The sequence below is a fragment of the Malurus melanocephalus genome, unplaced genomic scaffold (genome assembly GCF_030028575.1).
Source record: "Malurus melanocephalus ecotype Western Australia unplaced genomic scaffold, MMel_1.1 scaffold_692, whole genome shotgun sequence".
NCBI lineage: Eukaryota > Metazoa > Chordata > Aves > Passeriformes > Maluridae > Malurus > Malurus melanocephalus.
The window spans coordinates 88,190-109,467 of record NW_026623924.1 but is presented as its reverse complement, the minus strand read 5'-3'; the positions used below and the strand labels follow the sequence as shown (position 1 = coordinate 109,467).

Genomic DNA, 21,278 nt, shown 5'->3' with positions numbered 1-21,278 from the left:
RCCTCAGCACGTGGCTCAGCAGCACCCAGCCCTGCAGGGGGGTGCTGGGCGCAGCAGGGCCAGGGCTCCATGAATGCCAGAGCTCTACAGTCTCGCTGTTAATGCATGGGAACACACTTMCCAGGCTCCAGATGTGCACTGGAGAAGCCCGGCTTCTCCTGGCTGAAGATTTCTAATCCTGAGGCAGCCCGTTAGTCCTAAGCAAATGTGTTCCCAGCCTGCAGGTTTGGGGGGGATMAGCTCCTCTGCTCGGTGCCTGAGTGCACTTTTAATTCCTTAGGAAAGACTTTTTGACAATTCTGCAAAACCCTCAGCAGCCAGGAGATGGGATCGATCTGCTGCTGGGCATTGGATGAGAGATCCATCTCTCCGGGACCAGAGGAGACTGGAAATCTATGCAGATGTCAGCTCCTGATCACCAAATCAAGGCAGAGCCCTGCACCGATGACAGCCCCGTTTCCTTGCACTGTCTGCTCCCGGTGTCTGCGTGCTCAGGCAAAGCAGGGGACAATTCCCCACACAGAGACAGGAGTGGGGTGACACTGCCCCTGCCCCTCCTCACCTCACACGTGCCCCTGGCCAGGGAACAGGCCCTCTCCTCCATCCCTGAATCACCCACATGCATCCTCATCCTGATACCAGGGCACCACTGATATTCCCTGGCTTATGCATCAAGCACCAGAGTTAAGACATTTCTATTTTAACACCCAAAACTTCATCASAGCCAATTGTTCTTCCTTGTTTTACAGCAACTTTAAAACGTTTCATCTGCATTCAAACCCGGTTCTATAATTGTTACTTTTTAACATAATTCTCCTGGAACTTCACAAAAGAACGAACATCCAGTGTGCCTAAAAGGGTTTGGAATAAACCTTAAAAACAAACATTAAAGATTGATCACGCTTTTTCAAGATTATACTAAAACTGACTGAAGCTCAACTAGATAAGGAAAGAGAGTTGCATTAAATTAATCAGCACCTTATCAAGCCAGGAAGAAAGAACTGTAGATAACAAGCCTTCCCTAAATTTGGTATCAGAACAGAAACTTCAGTGCACGACGTACTGAGAGAACCTTGTCAGATTTACTGAACACAATACAGGGGAGTGGAGCAGCAGAAATAGCAGGGGAATGTGGTCCATAGAAATGCTTKGAAAAAAAAAAACCTGTTTTCTGATAATGCCAGCGAGAGCCTGATGCTTTTGTCAAATGGAACGATTTYACTTGACAAAACTTTCCTACAGATATGCCCAGCAAATTAACCCACTGCTTATTGGGGTAAAAGACGCTTCCTTAGGGGTTTGCTCTCCACTCCTATTTGTGTAGCTGAGGCCAGATTGCATTTGCTCCATTACAAGACAACAATTCTGYACACAATTCCATTCCTCCTGCTTTCCAAGCCCTCGGAGTTGGGTCAGCTCCTCTCCCAGCATCTCTCAGCATGAGCTGCAGCCGCTCTCACAGCTCTGAGCTCCYGTGCAGGGGCTCAAAACCCCCACAACTGGCACAAGGAGCAGCTAAACCCTTGGGAAACTTTGGGGCAAACATCCCRAGTATTGAGAGGGAACAATCCCAGGCAGCAACACCCAGGGATTTTCCCCGATTCCTGGCGAGGCTGTGGGGTCTCTGCAGCACAGGGCACAGCCCGGGTGCTGCGCGACATCCCTGAAAACCACACAACTGTCCTCGTCACTGCAGGCAGGACAGAAGAGAAGCAGGGCTGGGACAGAGACCCCGGGAGGCAGTAGGATAGCCAGGCACGCTGCTCTCCAGCCAGAAAGAGCAGGAAGGACATTCCAGCCTCAGTGCCCCCGGCAGAGCAGAGCCCCGGGCAGCCGGGCAGCGTCAGCTTCGCTCCACAAGGACGGGACAGAGGAGCACACACGGCTGCCGTGCCTGTGCTGGGGCAGCGACACCATCCCATCTCACTGACCAGCCCAGAAATCCAGAGGGGGCTTTATCCAGGGATAAAAAGAGGAAAACAAAGAGCAGGGCTGCTTTAACAAGGGTGATGCTCCCCATGGAGACGGCTCTGCCTCCGCGGCACCCGGGGCAGGGCTGCCGGCTGTCCCCAGCACCGCGGGGTCCCTGCCTGCCCTGCCCATCCCGGACAGGTGCTGGAGGAGGGCACAGGGCTGGGGAGCAGCTCATCCCTGCAGACCGAGCCCAGCAGGGCGGGCTCAGCGCAGCCCCGGCTCCAGCGAGGCGCAGATGCAGCCGAAAATAGCCCCACGCCGGCTGCCAGCAGCCCATACGTTGTGTTATATATGTCTCAGCTGATGCAAAGGAAGGGGCAGGCGSTGAACCACATGGCCCCTCACATGGACACGGCCACACTCGGCTGCTCCCGGCGCCTGCCGTGCTGGGGGCTCCGAAATCCCCCCAAACGCTTCCTCCGCCACACGGGAGCGGCTCAGCGCGCGGCACCGGGCACCAGCCTGGCCCCGACACCTCCCCACGGCAAGGTCTGCACAAAAATGAGAGAGCCAGACCCCAAACACGTGCCAAACACCCTCCCCCACCGACGGACTGCACATCCTGCTCCCAGCCCCACTAACCCCCAYCCCAAAATGTGCCATTCTAAGACCCCCATGTGCCTCAGTTTCCCCGACTCTGTGATAGCACAAGGGGTCACACCCCAAAAGAGTACACTGCTATGAAATTACATTCTTATGGATGAACTAGAGTCAGTGGAAACCCAGACCTAATTCCTTCCATCCTTGYGTGCTCCATCCCCCTAAACTCCCTTCAATTCCGGCGGTGAAACTTTCAGGCTGCCCAGCACAGTCCCCACCCGCAGAGCTCGGGGGGTCCCTGCTCTGAACTCAGTGCCCCTGTGAGCACCCCATCAAGGTGCCAGARCAATTCCCAGTAAAACCAGAAATCAGGAGCGGAGGCCACGGGGCCCTTTGCTGGTTAGAGCCAACACAAGCCCTCTGTGGGCGCTGGCAGATTAAGACTCATTTCCACTCAGGAAAGAAATTCAACCACAACTAATAAAATAAAGGCAATAAATCACRGCTCCTCCAGCAGCTCTTCCTCCAGGAGCATCTATTTTTAGTGGGAAGCATCAATCACTACAGCTCTCGCCGTCTGCAACAGCTCCAAAACGCAAAACCCAGGTAGGCAGACTGGGCCAGTGTGGGCACACACACAGCCCCCAGCTGCACTGCYACTGTCCCCCAGCCAGCCAGAACACCACCACAGACAAGGGACACGCAGGAGGCCATCAGGCATGGCCACACCTCAGACTGGGGGACATTCCTCCATCCCAGATAGAAAAGAGGAGGCACAAGGCAACAAAGGAACAAAGGGATGTGCCCAAGGCCACACATTAAATCAGGGCAAAGCCAGGACCCGGCAGAACCACCCTCTGCCAGCCATGGAGCCCCTGCACAAGCACCAAGTTCAAACAGGACAATTCTTACACAATTATTAACATCGGGAGTTTTCCTCAAGCATCCCAACTTTTCCTCATTGGAGGCTCCGCAGCTCCGAGACAAATCCCTGCGTTCTACCAAAATAGCTCTCCCAGCATTTCACTGGGAGAGAGTGACACGCTGAGCACAATCATCACACCCAGATGAGAAAATCCACCCTGGAAATGTAAAACATAGGACCCTCCCCTGGAGAGATGCACCATTCCCACACGGAGCACACGGACACGGCACAGCAGCACCCACGGACATGCATGCAGCAGGCACGGCACAYGGAGCACGGGCTCCCACTGAACACACAAACCAGGCACCACGACAACACGAAATGACAACACAGAGCAGGGGTTCAAAGGACAAATTAAAACTAAAGCAACCATAAAAAAAAGAAACAAAAAAAACCCCAACAAAACAAACTTACATGAATTTTTGGCAATTTTCCTTCAGACATTATACACAGCAGCTGGGCTGTGTACTGAATACCTGATCCAAAAAGAAATATAACCACATTATGCAAACAGATGGGGGCAGGAGTCAGGTGAACATGCAGCTCTTAACAACAGTCATCTACGGGCTGAGAAAGYACCTCTGCACTCCCCCAGAAGGGCTCGCATCGGGCCAGATCTTCAGGMACCACAAAGCCAAAGCCGGGGCTGYGCTGCTGCCATCCCGGGGGAAAAGCCAAATGGCAGGACAGGGCAGAGCCACCGCGTCACAGACCTCTGAGCTGTCCCATCCCCTTTCACTTGTCATGTGAGGTTTTAAACAGAGGTGGGAAATAGCCAGGGTGGGGGAGGAAGCCTTTGGAAAGCTGAAAGGAAAGCACTTTATCTGCCTTAAAGAAAGAGCATTAAAACCGCCGTGCGGGCAGGACAAGCCGGGATCATCCCGACACGTAAGCTTTCTGGGAAGCGCCTGGAGAGGGGGGCTTCACCCTTTCCCCAYGCCGAGGAGGGTGCCGGAGTCTTTAAGACGGAGGATTGCTGCTCAGGAGGAACGGACTTTTTATGGACTGTGGGAAACAGGGTTGCTATGATACAGGCAGAGGCATTTTCATGAATCCTGTGGCAAATAACATTGAATCCTGCTTAAGCAGACAACAGCGAGGCAGGTCTCCCCTCACCCAGCCTCAGCAAACACACAGCAGCAAGCACTGCAAGAGATTGTATGCATCARAAATACGCTTTTTGCAGACAAATTCCTATTTTTTTTTCTTTGGGGTCGTATTTTCCAGAGGGTCAGCGCTTTGATTCCTTTAAAGCAGCAATCGCTGTGCCTCACTCCTGGGTTTGAACATCCCCACAGACGTGAAGAAAGCCAGGGGGAGTCACGGGGCCGGAGCACCCCCAGGGAACCGAGCGTGACCAGCCATGGATGGCCCCACGGAGCCCCGGGACAAGGAAAACTCCACTCCCAGCGATATTTCACAGCGTGCAAACGACCCCTGAAYGAGGCAGGGACAGTCCTCACAGGCACAGGGATCTGTGGGGACTGGGAGCACTGTCACCCCAAAAATCTCCCATGCCTGCCATGGGCTGGGGCGCCGCGGCCTAGCTGAGCAGGATGGGGGTGTTTGCCGGGCTCGGGGCTCCAGGAATGCCTGGGAATTGCCAAACTGCAAACCTGGGGGTGGGGCAGGGGCTCAAGACCGGGCTGAAGAGGTGCTCACTGAGGCCTGGGGTGGCAAACAGAGAGCAAACTGAACAAGCAGCAAGCCCAGCGCTCGCTGACTTTTTCAGCTCTTGTTTCCTCGCTTTCCCCCCAAAATTCCGACAGGAAGCCTGAGATAACAAGGTGCTGCTACAATAACGAAGTTTGCTGCTGCCAACTTTCATATTGCTCTGCGTTAACTTTCCTTCTTTAACTGCACCAGCCTTTGGGAGGATAAAAGGCAAAAAGCTGTAATAAAACCACACAAGTTCTCTCAAGCACGTTGCGTGACGGAAAAAACTCGGCTCCCGGCGCTCCCTCCCAGCAGCTGAGCGTGCACAACCCCTCGTCCTCCCCATGCACCCTCAGCACGCTCCAGCCCAGGGATGGAACCAGAGGGGGACCGCAGGAATGAGCCAGCAGGAACATCCACCACAGAACACACACAATTCCTAAATATCCCCCCAGGAGGACAAGCACTGGATCAAGGAATGCACCCAAGAACCTGCATCAGGTACGGAGCATTCCTCGTAGAAATCGTATTGAAAGGTAAACCTTGGTGCCAGAGAGCCCTGAGAAAATAAACATTCAGGCACAGCCACATCCCACATTAACTCGCTGGTCAGTTTTGGGGTTGGGTTTTTTCTCATTTTTCCATCCTCACTCCTCCAAATCCCTTTGTCGCTCACGGCTGCTCCCCTGAAAGGATGATTTTGGCTGCTGTTTGATCGATTCCCTCTCCATGGTGATCTCAGCTCATTTATTACATTTACAGGAGACTCTGCAACCTCTAAAACTAATGCCAGAGGATGGCTAACAGGCAATTCAAGCACATTCGAGCTGTTTAACAACCCAAACCATCTTCAGCATCAATTTTATTTACTCAGTTTTTTTTAGAGGAGAAGATTGACTCAGCCTGCTGTGAAGTGAAGCAGGTACCTCTTGCAGATAGCTACAAGTGAAGAGGGGGAAAGGGAGCCAGCAGGCACCGGAGCATCTCCCTGGGTTTGTATCGCTGGCTCCTGGCATTTCTCCCCATGAAAACAGGTAACTGCCCCATAACGCTTTTGGGGACGATTGTTCTCATCCTGGGACTCAGGGAWTTTTTTTTTCTCTTTTATTTACAGCTAAAAGCACTTTGACAGTGCCAAATTTGCCGGATTTAACTCAGTTTCCAATCATGCCACCATGGAAAAGCCATCGGTTCCTGAGCCCAGCTCAGCATTTAACTCCCATCTGATGGACCCTCACGGGGAAATAACCCCATGGCTCCATCTGTAACCTCCAGCTTTGTCTTTAGACATCAGTTACACTATTCTCTTTTTTTTAAGAGGACATCAGATAAATACCAGATAGCCAGAATTAGCATAAATKTGTTAAATTATCACGGTAATAAAATTGTAGTGGCCATCAGCAAGAGACAAAAACATTTTCAAACTGATTCTTTGGTTTGTTTTAAGCAATTCTGATTTTTCTGGAGGAGGAAATAATATATTTTTAAAAATCCATAAGACCTTTAAGAGAAGCACAGAACAGAGACATATTTTTCAGAGGAAAAGGCATCACTTTACAGACATTCCCTTCGTATTCTCTCCAAACTTCTCGTGCTGCCTCTGGAGCCCCCAGCCAGCCCTGCTTCCAAGCTGTAAACATTGCAATTTCGGGCTAGAAGCACCTCTAACTACTGGACACCGTTCCAGCAAGCCCATAATATACAACTTAGCACTTCATTTTCCAGAAAATCAATGTAAATAAAGTCACGCAAAGCAACCCATCTCAAAAGCTCGTTACCCTTGAGGTGGGCAAAGATTTTTCTTAGAYACATTCCCCAAAATTTGATATATACACACACACAGAGGAAAGAAAGAAAGAAAAGCAAGCCAAAATCAGATTTCTAGAAAATCAAAGCAAAACCCAACCTCTCCGAATCTGTTGCTTTAGCAAAGAAAAACAAAGCTTGCATTGCCCTTTTTCCCTTTGATCTTTCCTTTCCAATTTGCCGAGACAGAAACCACGTACAACCAGAATAAAAAGCCAGCAGGTTATGTTTCAGTGCCTCTCAGATCTCTAAAAAAAGGAGCTGGGTTACATCAATGTGGACATAGAATTTGGAGGCTTTGGGGCTGAATCTTGAGAAATCAAATCAGATCATCAAGGCAACACAGATAAATACAGTAAGTAGAATTTTTTTTCTCCCGTTTCTTTTTTTGTGGCTGAATGTTATTTTAGCAAAGATTTAATCCTTTAATAGGATTTCTCATCCCCCCCTCCCTTTAAAAACATCCATAGTTCGATTCCATTGCACACACCGGCATCTCTCACCTGGCACCTACATGGTTACTCTCACAGACATTGCACATTAACTTCTCGCTAGAAATCGCACACAAAATGACTTCTTATTAACTTGAGCCTCCATTCCAAAGGAAAGCAAAACAACACAGCCAGTGCTCACCACAGACACATCATTTCCACTCTGCTTCTGCCTAAAGAAGCACAGCTCTATCTCACTAGCACAACACCACAGAGCACTGGAGCACTGTTATTATTTATCACATTTCAAACCCCGGCAAAAGCAGCTACACTTACAGGCATACTTAAAAGACAAGACATGACAAAAGATTTAGGGAGAGATAATATACCAACGTCATACATATCACAGCGAGGCCATGTTGAAGCTCAACGCGTTTCCCCCCTCAGTAAGAAATCTCTCTCTCTCTTTCTCTCTCTCTCTCGCCTTTCTCTCTCTCTCTCTCCCGCTCGTGCTCTCTTGTTGAATTGCTAGTGGTAGTAGTAGCCCCCAACAGCTCAGGAGAAAAAATCCATTTAACGAGTGCCCAGGAAGAACATGAGTATGACATTCACAAGCAATAGCACCACAATCACTGCAAAAACGACCACCGTTTGAACATCCAAGGTCATGGTGCAATGCAGAACACTGTAGTGTTCGAGGTGTGGGGCTGGCAGATTTGGAGAAGTCAACCTCTGCTCTGTAAGACTGTCCATACATCCACCATGCTAGAATAGAGGAGAAAACTGTTCCTGGTTTTGGGTTGGTTCGTAATGCTTTGTGCTCTGCCTTTAGTTTCTCCCCTATCTGCTGTCTCTAGCTCATTCTGAGCCCGCTAAGTGAAGCATCATCACAACCAGTGAGCACTTGGGATGCAAAATCCTTCCTTTAGGAAAAGAGCGAGCGCTGTCTGCAAGCTTCTCTCTCTGTCTCGTCCCCCCTCTCTCTCCCGGTCTCTCTCTCGCTGGCTGGCTCGCGTTTTAATTCGTCAAGCCAGTGCAGATACGGAGCCCGTGTGAGTGTGACAGCTCTGCAAGCTGCTGCGGCTGCATCCCTCGGAGCGAGGCGGGCCCTGGCGCATACTAATCAGCTCCAGTGACCAGGCAGCGACGGCATCCTGCCTGTCACTCAAACGCAGGAGGAAGCGCTGGCTCCATAAATACGCGAGGCTTCCGCCCGCCGTGACAGCGAGCGCCACGCAGCCGCGGCTCTGCCCCGCGCTCCTGCGGCAGCGCCGATGCTCCGGACAGCCGGCTCCCGGGGCGGCTCCCGGGGCGGATCCCAGCCGATCCCAGCCGATCCCAGCTGATCCCAGCCGATCCCAGCCGATCCCAGCTGATCCCAGCCGATCCCGCTCCTCGCCGCCTCGGGACGCGGCTGCTCCGGCCGCCCCGCCCGCACCCAGCTTCCCTGGGAAACAGGAGCCACCTGAGCCCCAGAGCCTGGGAGGGGAGCAGGAGCAAAGCAGCCAAAATAACGTACAGGCAACCCTTGGTAACCTGGCAATTCGCTGTGAGACTGGAATCTGGGAAKTGGGGAGGGGGAATCACGTTTTAGCTGTGTACAATCATCCCACACAAATCCCTATAACCTCTCCTCTCAGCACTGCACTGGCTGTCTCCATCTGCGGGTTAAACTGAATTTTCAGTCTACAGCCAGAGACCCATAAAAGAGGGGGAGGACAGATGGAGTGTCTTTATTCCTCCTGCAGCAGCCAGAAATGCTCATTCCTACATTAAAATTGCACACACACTCAGGGTTATGGTCCAGGTGCCAGGTGCTATCCCAAACTTCAACCTTGGATCCCAGAACAAGCAGTTACCTCAGTGAGGCATCACAATGCACACAAACCAGATACACTCAGCTGGAAAAAGCAAATGATTTTCCAGACAAAGACAAATATAGAAATGCTGCCAATGCATATGCATAATGCACTAAAATGTGCATCCGGGGGCTGAGCACGGCACCTTCCAGGAAAGCTGCGCCTCCGAACGTTCCCGCACAGACATGAGGCCAGCGGGCACCGAACGAGCGCCTCGTTTGTTCTCCAGCAACAAAGAGGGAGAGTGTGGGGGGACTTCAACGGTTAAACCTGGCCAGCTTCATGTTTTGACCTCAGCTTCAGCACCAAGGGGCAGCCTGTTGTGCCAGCACAACATCCCTTCCAGCGCTCCAGCATTTGGGGAAGGGGTAGGGGGTCATGTTCCTACCCCAGCTCACCACTCACACCAACATCCAGCTGTTGACTGCARGGCTTATTTTCATTTTCTTCCTTTSCCAGAACSCTCCCTCAAAAAARGGCAGCTCTTGTATCCACCCCAAACATGGAAAGACAGAGCATGTCAGGGTCTCCACAGGATCTCCTCCCAGGCCTCCACTGTGCCCCACTGGTCTGTGCCACACCAACCCTCAGGCAGCACCACGCTCCTCATTTCTGACCAGCTCTGGAGCATGTGTGGGCCAGGATGTGCTCGTCGATGCTGAGGGTGGGTGGATTGTGTTGAGCAGTGTTAGAAACAAGAACAGCTTGGGTGCATTAGGGGKTTTATTTTGGGTGTAAGTGTCAGGCAGAAGCTCCCTCCAGCCTCTGAGGCCCCTACTCTGTTCAAGCAAGGAGTTTCTTACTCAGAGGACACTGAAAAGCTCTTTTTCACTGTGTATTCACAAGAAGCTGCTTTAAAGCTGCCCCAGGCTGCCCTGTTAGCACACGTGCCAGGCTGGATTCAGGGGATGGATCTGCCTCATCCCCAGATTTCCTATCAAGGAGCCATTTTTAGGCTAGYCAGTCTGTCTGATGTAATTTTAGACTAATCAGAATGGCAAAAACAGAATCATAGAATGATTCAGGTTGGAAGGGACCTCAGAGATCGTTTATTTCCAACATGTAATATATGTGGAATATTTATTATTATTGCTACCATCCTTTCCCAAAACAACACAGGCAATTTTCCAAAACATAAACCTGAACTTACAAAAACAGCCAGGAAATCCCAGTTTCAGTCTCACAAGCAACAATGACTTCTCCAAAAATGTAAACCAGCCCAAATTTAGAGAGATTTTATGGCCGGTTTATCTTCTCCTCTAAACTGCAGTGAGCACGGAGGGAGGCTGKGTCTGGAGCCCGGAGGAGATGTCAGAGGAAGGCCAGTGGAGATGCTGTGCTGCTCCCCAGGGCAGCAGGCACAGCCCATCCCCGGCTGTGTCCTCTGTCCGCCCAGACCGGGCAGCACAGCGCRGTCTCCAGGCAGCCTCCCCTGCGCCTTCGCACACAGAGGGGAGCAGAAGAGGGGCAGGGGGAGCAGCAGAGGCCCGGGAACGCTCCAGAACAAAGGTGAACACTSACACATGCTCACTGGGCACTTCCGGAGGGAACCGGAGGGTTTCAGCGCCGGCACGGAGCGGGCAGGGCAGGGGCAGGCGTTCTGCAGCAGCGGAGCCACTCAGAGCGCAGGGGAGGGCACGGAGCTSGAACGGAGGCACAGAGCCAGCCCCTGCTGAGCTGCCGCCGGCTGTGGGTCCCCAAAACCCCACCACGGCTGTGCCAGGAGCCACCGGGGCTGTGGGGACCCCAGTGCTGCCGGGGGCCTGGAGAGCCCGGGGGTGCTGCATCCCGGGAGGCGCAGCCGCAGCATCCCCTGSCCGGGCCACACCCAGAGCGAGCACCCCGAAGGTCAGGCAGCAAAGCACCGGGTGCCTCACCTCACCCACAGCCAGGCTCGGGGCTCCAGAGGAAGCTGTGTGTGTAACAGCCACCGAGAGTGAGCCGCACAGACACATTTACTGCACAGAAGCTTCTATTTCAATGATATTCACAGTATTCCCAATAGTACTTGCTGCTTTATATAATTTCCCATGCTTTCTGCGTGCACTAAATGCTAATTTTACTATGAAAATGGATGGGACCTTCTCTTCGAAGCGTTTCTGATAAAGCACACCTACACGGCAGGGGTTTATATAAAACCACAGCAAAGTTTAACTTCACGGAATGCTTTCTGGGAAGTTCGGTCTAACCTTCTGTACAGAGCGAARCCGGGAATGAGAAGGGAAGATTTGTACCAGTTACATAAAACACCACGTCCCTCTCTGCACAGAACATGCCCTGACACTCCAATAGCTTCGGCCAGCACAGTTTGTGATGCAGGATCAGCGAGGGCTTGCGCTGGATGAGRAAGGAAATTGTAATTTCAGCACCTCTCCGGAGGGACAGCAATCAGGGAAGGAGCCGGGGTTCGCACTCTCATCACATCCCTACAGCTTTGTACCTGCATCAATCTGACACACAGATCGGAAACAGAGAATTCTGCACTCCCAAAKAACAGACAGACAGAGGGGCCCTATTCTGACATGAATTACAACACGGCAATTTGGGGGGCAAGCCAAGGAAGCGGGTGATGCCAAATCCTTCCATGCGGAACGCACCAGGCTCAGCCTTGTGACCACGTCTCCCTCCAATGGATGTCTCCAGTAATTAGCACATCCCACTCCTTGCAGCTCAACAAACACAGCTCCAACTCAGCAGCCAGGATCTGGGATTTRAATGCTTACAGGTCCTGGATTCTCCCTGCAAGGACAGGTCTGTGGTYCCCATATGAGCTGGCTGGACAGCCAGGGGTGTGGGGCTGTTTGTTGCTTCAGCTCCAATTCCCTGTCCTGCCGGAGATCCCTGTGCAGATTAACAACCTCCACTCCTGGACATGCAGAGGTATCTGTGTTTTCCCAACACATCAGCTCCACCTTCCATTAACTGGGAAAATGAGGCACTAAACTCAGTGCAGACCCAGTGAATTCTGACCATGCCGCTGTAGGGAATGGTGTGGATGAGCTCTGGGATGTGACAGGAGGACCCCAAACTTGCTATCCTTTGCCAGAGGAGATAAGTCTCTTGGTGAATCTGGGAAAATTTCAAACAGATCAGCTTGGTTTGTGATTCTGAGTGGGAATAAAATCGGTGTGGAAGGATGAAATCCATGGCCAAGGGGCAAACACTGCTGGTGACTGAAAGTTGCAAACTGCTTCAGTTGTTTCACATTCCCTCTTGGAGCACAAGCCCCATCCCAGACCTATATGGCACCAGGGAGGAAGTTTAAACTTTCCAGTTGAATTAACACTGCCCCCCAAAAAGGAACAGACAGCAGCAGTACCCAGGGATGTGTGGGCACCTGCTCCTCCATTGCCAGTCTCCTGTGCCAGGCACTTAGGGCCACTGCTGTGACGTGGGACACCATGTGGGGGTGACTCATGGGCTCCATYAGAGATTATAAGAAAACCATTAAATTATTTTTTGTCTAAATTTAGGCAGGAATTAAGCTCAGGGTTTCAGAGATTAAAGGCCAGTGAGATTACGATTTGCTGTTTCCAAAAAGGAGGATTTCCTTAAGCTGGGAGTTGCCTCTTTTTCCTTTCTCTTCACAGTGTATCTGACAGAGCCCTCTTTTCCATCCTGGGCCAGATGGGAAGCCTACAAGCTGCAGAACTGCTGCAAAGGGCAGACTTTTCCACGAGAATCTCCATAACCTTTCATGTTTATAGAATGGCTTCATGGAAAGCTTTAAAAATCCCCAAACCTGAAAATTCCTTATCCAAACTGAAAAATGGAGGAATATTTGTAAAGGCTTGGACTCAGTGAGCTGATTTCAGCAGTTAAAAATTAACTTTCCAGTCACCCACAGCTGTTGCCTGTCCACTCCATCCCTCAAATGGAAATGAAATTAAATGAAAGCTTCTTCCCTGTCCACATGATCTTGGGACTTTTTTTCCAGTGATTTCCTCTTTCTAAAGAACTGCACAAGTTGAGAGTTGGTGAAGCAGTGAAGTGGGAGAGAAGGTGGATGTGGGAGAGAGCAGGGAAGGAGTACATGAAGCAAGTGCCCCAGAAAGAGAAGCAGGAAGTTTCTGAGGCYAATTCTGCAATGTTGAGAGTCCACAGGGCACTGCTGGAGGCTGAGTTCAGCTCCACCTGCAGTACCACCTGGCCAAGAGTGCTGCACAAAGCTCTGAGGCCACAGKGAAGGACCTGAGCATCTCTGGCTCACTGCTCCAAGTACTCCATGAAAAAGAAAAACAAGAATTTCACCAAGATGGGAAGCATCCCACCGACCTCCACCACTCAACCCTTGACAAAAACATTTCCAGAGACACACAGAGCTCAAGCAAGCTGTAGAGGGTGAACTCTGTCCCCTTCCTCCCCAGTTCTAATTTCACCTCAGAAAACAAGAAGTGATTCACAGCAGAGCTGTGTCCCCAGTGMACAGATTGATTTTCCACCCTTTTCATTTCAGACTAACAGCCAGACAATAGCCATGAGTAAGCCAGGGAGGCTGGGATGTCCTTGTGCACCAGCCCTGGTGCAAACTGAAGATGTGCCAGGTGAACAGCCTTAACCCCGTGGGCAAAGGGCAGTAGCGACACAGAAACATCACAAAATCCCAGAACGGTTTGGGTTGAAAAGGGCCTTAAAGCCCATCYGGTCCCAAGGGGCACCTTTCACCATCCCAGGGTGCTCCAAGCCCCGTCCAACCTGGCCCTGGACACTTGCAGGGATGGCACAATATCCTATACTAACCAAGGCTGTTTCCAGCCACATCTGCMGATCTCAACAAATGCTGGTTCCTCCTCCAGACAGAGCCAGCAGCTCAGCAGGGGGTGCTCTTCCTTCTGATGAAGAACTRAAGCACCCGAGTGGTGCTGTGAGGGGAGGAATAACCAATATAACCTCAGCAGGTACCCAACCGCTGCTCCAGAGCAGCCTGGCCAGSTGTCCCCTGCATGCCAGAGTGGTCAGTGTGTCCCTGAGTGTCCTGCCCTGCCCTGCTGTGCTGTGCTGTGCCACTCTCCCACACCTGCAGGGCTGCACCAGCTCGGGCTGAGCTCAGAGCCATGTCCCGCTGGAATCAGCTCCTCGAACTTTGTACAGACCGTGCTGAAATGGCACACAGAGCCTGTCTGGAGGGGTTGAGCCCATTGTGCTCCTCCGGATTGCAGGGAGAACAACAAATCTTCTATTTTTAAGTGCACTTGAACTTAAAGCATTAAGACAGACTAAAACCTCCTGCCCCTGGCAATCGTGTTGCAAGTGCTTTCTCTTCTCCCTGCATCTGCTCCACACTCCAGCCTGTGCTCGAGATGCATCCTCAGATTCCCAATGCTGAATAAGAAAATAAACCCCCCTCAAACGCAGCAGAAATCACATGTGGTAACACCAATTACCCTGGTCACAGAGAAAGACTTCAGGGGCCAACAAAGTTCTGTTTAAAAGGACCCATCCAATTCAGATGCTCATTTCAACCTTATGTAAGCTCTCCCTGTCTGGAAAAAAAAARRAAAAAAAAAAAMCAATCCCTGGCATAAAGGAACWCAGAGACCTTTACTCCTTGATTTTATTTCTCAGCTTCTGGGCTCACTGTTGAGCCTGGAAAAAAGGTAAAGAAAGCAAAGCCCAAGCTGCAGAAAAATCCAAGCCAAGTCCCTTCCTTGGGGGAAGACAAGTGCTCCCTCCAGGCACTCTGACAGGAGCTCTCAAATCTGACATTAAATTGCAGAATCTTCACATCAGCACATGCCTGGACAAAGTGGTGAGTGAAAAAAATATTATTACCTGCTAGAAAATAAAACCAAACCCTACTAAATTCAGAGCTGATGTCCCCAGTGGGGAGAAAATCAGCTGTACAGGCACAAGGAAACYCCTCAGCATGAACATCAAAGGGTGCGTTTCAGCTTTGCCACAAGAAGGAAAGTCCTGTGAAATCCAACCTATCCCAATTGCCATGCAGGAAAAAAAGCAAACCCAGCAGAGTATTCCCTCTGCCCCAACCCACGGAGGTCCAGCAGTGAGCAGTGCAAGATGCTGGGAAGGATGGGAACAGCAGGATCTACGATGCACCTACCAAACAGCAACCAGAAACCACACAGAGGGAAAAGCAGGGGACAAAGAGAAGTTCAGATGGATCTCGAGAGACAGAGGAGTTTTTGGCATGTCCCTTATCCARCAGGGAGGAACTGGGGCCAGAGCCATGGAAATGGAGCCAGGCCACTTTCCAGCCCCTCCTGGACTGAAACAAGGACAATCATCAGCAAGAATCAAGGATTTATCCCAGTTTTTTTATTCACTTGCTCTGTGCCTTCACTGCCTGGCCCTGCAGAAGGGGATGGTTAAGAAACAGCTCTCCAGCATGAGGCTGATTCCCTGAAAATGTCATCACCAGATGGGCCAGGCAGAGCCAGGCCCTGCCCCAGGACACCAGGCAAACACAAAGGCTCAGGGATTTGAAATCCTGTGCACTCCTTAGGACTTGTTCTCCGACTCTTTGCTGCTGCTCTGTCAGCCTGAGCTCACTGCGAGGGAAATGTGGAATTACCCAGACGCCAGGCAGGCTGGGTAGGCAGGGTCCCTGCCTGGGTGACACAGATGGGAGCAGGAGCCACAGCTCTGCTTCCTGCAAGGGAATGGGGACGAGAAGCAATGGCCCAGAGCTCCCTGCAGCCTCCTCATCCCCCTCGTGCGACACTTGGCTTCCCTGGGCTTCTCCTTGTCAAGACACCAAGAAAAGGAAAAACCATCTCATTAAGAAGCTGACCCACGGGTCTCGTGTTCTTCACACAAATTAACCCAGAGAATTGGATGTGTTTCATATAAATCATTCTCTCCCCYTCTCTCTGCCGCCCAAAAAAAAAGRAGAGGGAACAGCCTATTGAATCTGGCACCCTTTTAATAAAGAAAACAGTGCAAGCCAACCTAATGAAGTAGGAATTCCAGATGGATAGCAGTAGGTGTATGAATAGAACATAGAGCACTCATTTTATCAGCAATATCAGCATTAAAAAAAGAAGTTTATAGCCTTTTCCTAGTTTTTTCCCCCCCGTTCTCCAGCTGAGGCAGGTGAATGCCAGTAGGCTCCATTCCCTATCCCAGCCCAGTGGGGTTCCTTGCAGTGAGAGTGAGCACAGGCTGCTGCCTTCCAGGAACGGCCAGCACTGCCTTCCCACAGCTCGTGACAAGGTGTGACAAGGGGACACTGGCTGTGCTAAGGGGACACTGGCTGTGCCAAAGAGACCCCAGCTGTGCCAAAGAAACCCCACTGTGCCAAAGGGACCCGGCTGTGCCAAAGAGAGCCCGCTGTGCAGGATCACAGGGACAATGCTACCTGCCATGGCTGCACACACAGGCACAGGAAGGGCCCGGTGTTGTGCTGGCTGCTCCAAGCACAGCTGGCAGCTCTATGCTGTTGATCAAACAGGAAAATCCAACGGGATGGAGCTGAGGTTTGCTCTGCTTCCCAGAGTATGGCATTGCAGGAGTTGGGAGTGTTTCAGGTACCACCTGTAAACAGCCATGGCAGAGAAGGTGTGGCACAATTCACTGCATGCCCAATGTCCTCTCCAGTCCCATTCAGGGAATTCTGCAGTGGGCAGAATGGAGAGAAAGGTGTTGGGATCCCCTCTGAACACATTTCTGGACATGAACACAACTCCTTGGGTTCAGTGGGAGTCACCAGAGCTCCAGACAAGGAACTCTTTATTTCTCATCCACGCTCTCCCCTACCAGTCTAAACTGGAGCTGTGAAATTGGCTCCTGGATTTGGCACTCCAGCCATTCCCAGATAATACACTTCAGCCAGTCCCTAACCATGCCTGTCTTTCCTCTCCCTGCCCACATTACATAATAGGCATCTTTATTTATTTTTTTTATAAGTAGTCTTTTCATAACAATAGAAACTATTGGAGACCGAGATAACTTGATGAATTTCTCCTATTATCTAAGAGCTTAGTCACTGAGGGAATTAGTCATGTTCAAAATAACAGCCAGGCTCAAAGAGATTCAGAGCAACCATTCCAGAGCAGAAGCAGCTAATGTCATAAATACATTAAGATGTCAGCTTGAAGCATTTCGGAGATTTTTCAAGAAGTGTTTAAAAAAAGAAAAACCCTTTGATGAGATCCAAGGAAATCAGGTTCTCGGCAGTTAAAAAACCGTTGTGGTTTTTGCAAAGCCCGCGGTGCTCAAACACTGCAGCCCTGAGCAGGAGGGACAGATGGACATGGTGACCACATGGGGTGTGTGGTTTTCCAGCAAGCACAGCCTGCTCAGAGCTCCACGAAATCCTGCTTGCCATGCCTGTGGCACCCTCCCAGCACTGCTCTCCCAGGGTTTTCCAGACATCCCTGATGGATCACCATGCTGTATCTCGAGAGACAGAGGAGTTATCRGGGTGTCCCTTAGCCAGCAGGGAGGAACTGGAGCCAGAGCCATGGAAATGGAGCCAGGCCTGCTCCCAGCCCCTCCTGGGACTGACACAATGACAATCACCAGCATGGATCAGGGATTTATCTCAGTATTTTTATTTACCACAACATCAGCTCTGTCTTAAGCTGGACATTTGGAATAGCAGCAYTAATAGGAGGCTGTAACTGAAAGATTACAGCAGTCCCAAACTGASAGTGAAATGAAAARTAATAAAAAAATCCCACAAAGAAATGCATTTGGTGAGATGAACTCTGAGCTTTGAGAGCTCTGTGGTACTGCWGCACACACAGAATTCTCCAGTGCAGGCAGAACTCAGGCAAGCCAAGCATCAGCCTCCGGTGACAGGAGACCCCGAGATGAACAGGGGCAAACTTCCAAACTTCCCACTCTCCCATGGAAAAGCCCTTCCTGCTGAGGCCACAGGGCATGGAGACTGGGCAGCATCCTCTGCAGGACCTCCAAAGCACTCAGCTTCCTGGGAGCTTTCCTGGGATGTGCTCCAGCAGCAGCTGGTGCTCCCTGCTCCCTTTGATCTCCRCAGGAAAACTGCTCTGGGCCTCTTCAGTCCCATTTCCCCCTAATTCCCCTAACAAGATCCTATTTCTATCCTGCCCCAGCCTTGCTTCTCTCCACCAGCTGCATTTGCTTATGCAAACTTCCAAAAACGAAAGTCAAACCAAAACTGCTTTTTTTCCACTTCTCTTTTCCTGACTCCACACTGAGAATTTTAGGATTACGGAGTGCAAAGAGTACTTTGTACTTTCAGTATCCTGTGATTTGCAGTCTACAAGTGGAGAAGAATCAGTGAGGAAAATGCAAGCAAGGCCCTGGCAGCTGAGCTGCCCTACTCTGGGACATCTCCACTACTTGTAACATTTGGCCCTTTGATTCCCTGAATTCATTTTCATCATATTTTAAGTTGTGCTGATTTACAAGAGCTTACTTTTTGTCTAGGAGAGAAATKGAGTTTATCAACAGCAGCTTGATTTTAAATATTTGAACAACAGGTACTGTCAAAATGTCTTTAATTATACCTATAAAGAAAAAAAGTCTAGGGCTGTGTCTATTGAAGGTGATGGCTGCACTCACCTGGACTGTCACAGGCACAACATTAACCCAGAGAGAGGCCCTATGTGAGGAAATTCCATGGAAGATTCACACTTGTGTTATTTGTAATACAGTCAAAGACTTGGGGAAAAAAAACTCTGTCCTTGTCAGATAAAAAAATTATTCCAGAAAAGGCTGTATTTTGTTCTGATTTAATCCAACTCATGTGATTACCATGCTGGATCAATACCCTCTGAAGAATGCCAAACCAAATAATCATTGTACTCACACACTGATCAGATGTGCAGATTGATTCTCATCACTCCCAATGACAATTAGTTGAATTTTTTTAGGTTAGGAACAGATCCTAGAGAGTTTAGCGACGTGGTACCAATGAAGCATGGAAAACACCCCCGTGGGATGCCAGCATAATTGGCAAAAGATTAATTGTTTTAAAAATGGGAAGCAGCACATGCAAAGGAGGAAGAAAAGAAGCTCCGACAGCTTAATATTATGGAATAACAGCTTGGGTTTAGGGGYTGATTTTGAAATAAAGAGCCACCTGCCACGAGAACAAAAGGTACTATCACTTGTAAAGCATTAGTGACACGCTTCTTAAAGATGAGTAACTCAGAGGGAGCAGATCTGAGTCTTTAACCCAAGCTGAGAACAAGAGAAAACAGCATTTTGAATAAATCAGTGTGGTGTAGAACTTGAGGAGGAATCAGGCCAAAATCCAGGTTGTGACCAAAGTGCCTGAGCTGAACAAAGTGCAGGGATGCTGCCAGGATAAATGTATATTGCTGGTCTTTAGCAGACACACAGGAAATAACACTGGAGTCAAAAAGACATCTGAAAAACCACAAGAGAGACTCAGAGCCCATGGAAATGAGTGCAGGGATGCTCTGCATGAAAGGCTGAGGTTCTGCACGGCATGGCAGGCTGTGTGAGCAGAGCAGCCAACCTGCATTCAGGAGTAAACAGAGCTGTTTGATAGCTCCATAGTACATTTTAGCCAGCAGACTGAGATAATAATATTCCCACTGAGCGGCTGAAATGAAGCTACTCCTGGTGTGGAATAACTCAAATGATCAACATTTGAAGGACTAGAAATTAAAGGAACTTGCCAATGGGGACAGCAGTGAAAATCTGCATTAGAGGGAATATCGCTATCCACACTGGCACTTGGCCAGGACATCTGGACCAACACATCTTGTTTTGCTAAAGGAGCAGAATTTGTAGGGACCAAGCATCAGCAGGACCTGGGCTCTGAGGGACTCCCAATATCCCTGTGCTCTAAGGGCAGGAGCCCCCAAACCCTCAGAGCACAGCCACCCATCCCCAGGGAAACAGGCTCCTGGCTCGCCAGGGACTGCAGAGATCTCTGCTGGATTTATCTTCTTTGGTTCACTTTTACTTTGCTGGTTTGAAATGTTTTTTTTATTTTCAGACATCTGGAGATATGTGGAGTATCTCCAAACCCTGCTGAGGCTGTTGAACTGCTATATAAAATATAGAAACCACAGCTCTCTCTTTCATTTTCCCCTTGTTAGAAGGAGCAATATTGGGAAATTCCTGGGTAGAACCTGTTTCAAAATCAACCACTGGAGTTTAACTTTCCCTGAAAAATATCTTATATTATGGGCTATTCACTACTACAGCAAYCACTGTAATTTCTCTCGAAGAGAAAACAAAGATTAGACTAATGAGAACAAAATAACAGTCTCCCTGCCGGCAGTAAGGAAGGGATTTGGGAAGGTGAGAGAGCAARAAAGTGTCAAGACTTGTGCCGTGTCAATTAGAGAAGCAGTTTGYCCTGCACCGCAGCCAGCCCCTCCCCAGCGGAGCTCAGCAGCCACCCGGGAGCAGAGGGGACAGGAGGCAAAGCCACATCCCGCTCCCCAGCATCACTTGGGTGGCAGCGCGGCTCTCCCTGACAATGGGAACCGGCACACAGCGACTGGTGTTGCTTAGACACGGGCGGAGAGGGGCAAAGTGCGGGACAAGGGGAACAGAGGAGGGAATCCCATCCCCTCGGGTGCTCCGACAGTGGGAGGTGGCAGCAAAGCCCCCTAAGTGCTGCTGGGTGGCAGAGAAGCCCTAAACAGGACCCTAAACAAAGGTGCTGGGTGCTGCAGGCTGCTGCCTACACCCCTCCAGCAGCGCCTGAGCCTTTTGGGAGCACAAAGCCCCCAAGCCCCGGTTGTGTGAGGATCTGGGCGGGGATGGAGGGCACGGGAGCTGCACAGGGCGGCACGGAGAGAACGGGCAGCGATCCCTGCGCTTCCCTCCCCGCTGCCAGCAGCATCTGCCGGTGCCCCCCGGAGCCGGAACGCGGGGGCTGAGCCCGGTGACGCCAGCTCGGCCCGATCGGGAGCGGCTCCGGCCCCGGACCAGCCCGCAGGGATGCCCGAGGCTCCCGCAGGGTGGAAAACGCTCAGGGAAGGACAAATCCAAAAACACCTGCAAAGCCCAGCCCGGCCCAGAGCCGGGGTAGGGGGAAATGTCATCGCACAGACAAGCCGTGCAAGGAGGGCGAGCTAGCGAGGAGATCTCGGTAACAACCGCATCGCTTCCCGGGGAAGTTTGTGAACGAGGCGGAGGGCCCTGCTGAGCTGGGGG

At 50.8% G+C, this 21,278-nt stretch overlaps 2 protein-coding genes across 5 annotated transcripts in view; both read right to left on the bottom strand.

The window, feature by feature from the left end:
• The window catches only part of ARHGEF9 (Cdc42 guanine nucleotide exchange factor 9), a 212,034-nt gene that overhangs the window by 110,862 nt on the left and 79,894 nt on the right, over positions 1-21,278 (bottom strand). Inside the window, exon 1 of one of the 4 annotated variants that reach the window (XM_057384218.1) lies at positions 7,726-7,765. The exons of 2 other annotated variants lie outside the window; for them this stretch is intronic. In XM_057384218.1, the coding sequence (XP_057240201.1) occupies positions 7,726-7,734 (9 nt within the window). In that variant the 5' untranslated portion in view covers positions 7,735-7,765. Of the gene's footprint in view, positions 1-7,721; positions 7,766-21,278 lie in introns of those variants that run through there. One more of the 4 variants, XM_057384217.1, reaches the window with a different exon arrangement.
• Positions 7,892-8,394, bottom strand: LOC130584309 (uncharacterized). The gene has a single exon (XM_057384219.1). It carries the CDS (start codon positions 8,083-8,085, stop codon positions 7,906-7,908), a length of 180 nt encoding a protein of 59 aa, XP_057240202.1. The 5' UTR covers positions 8,086-8,394; the 3' UTR covers positions 7,892-7,905.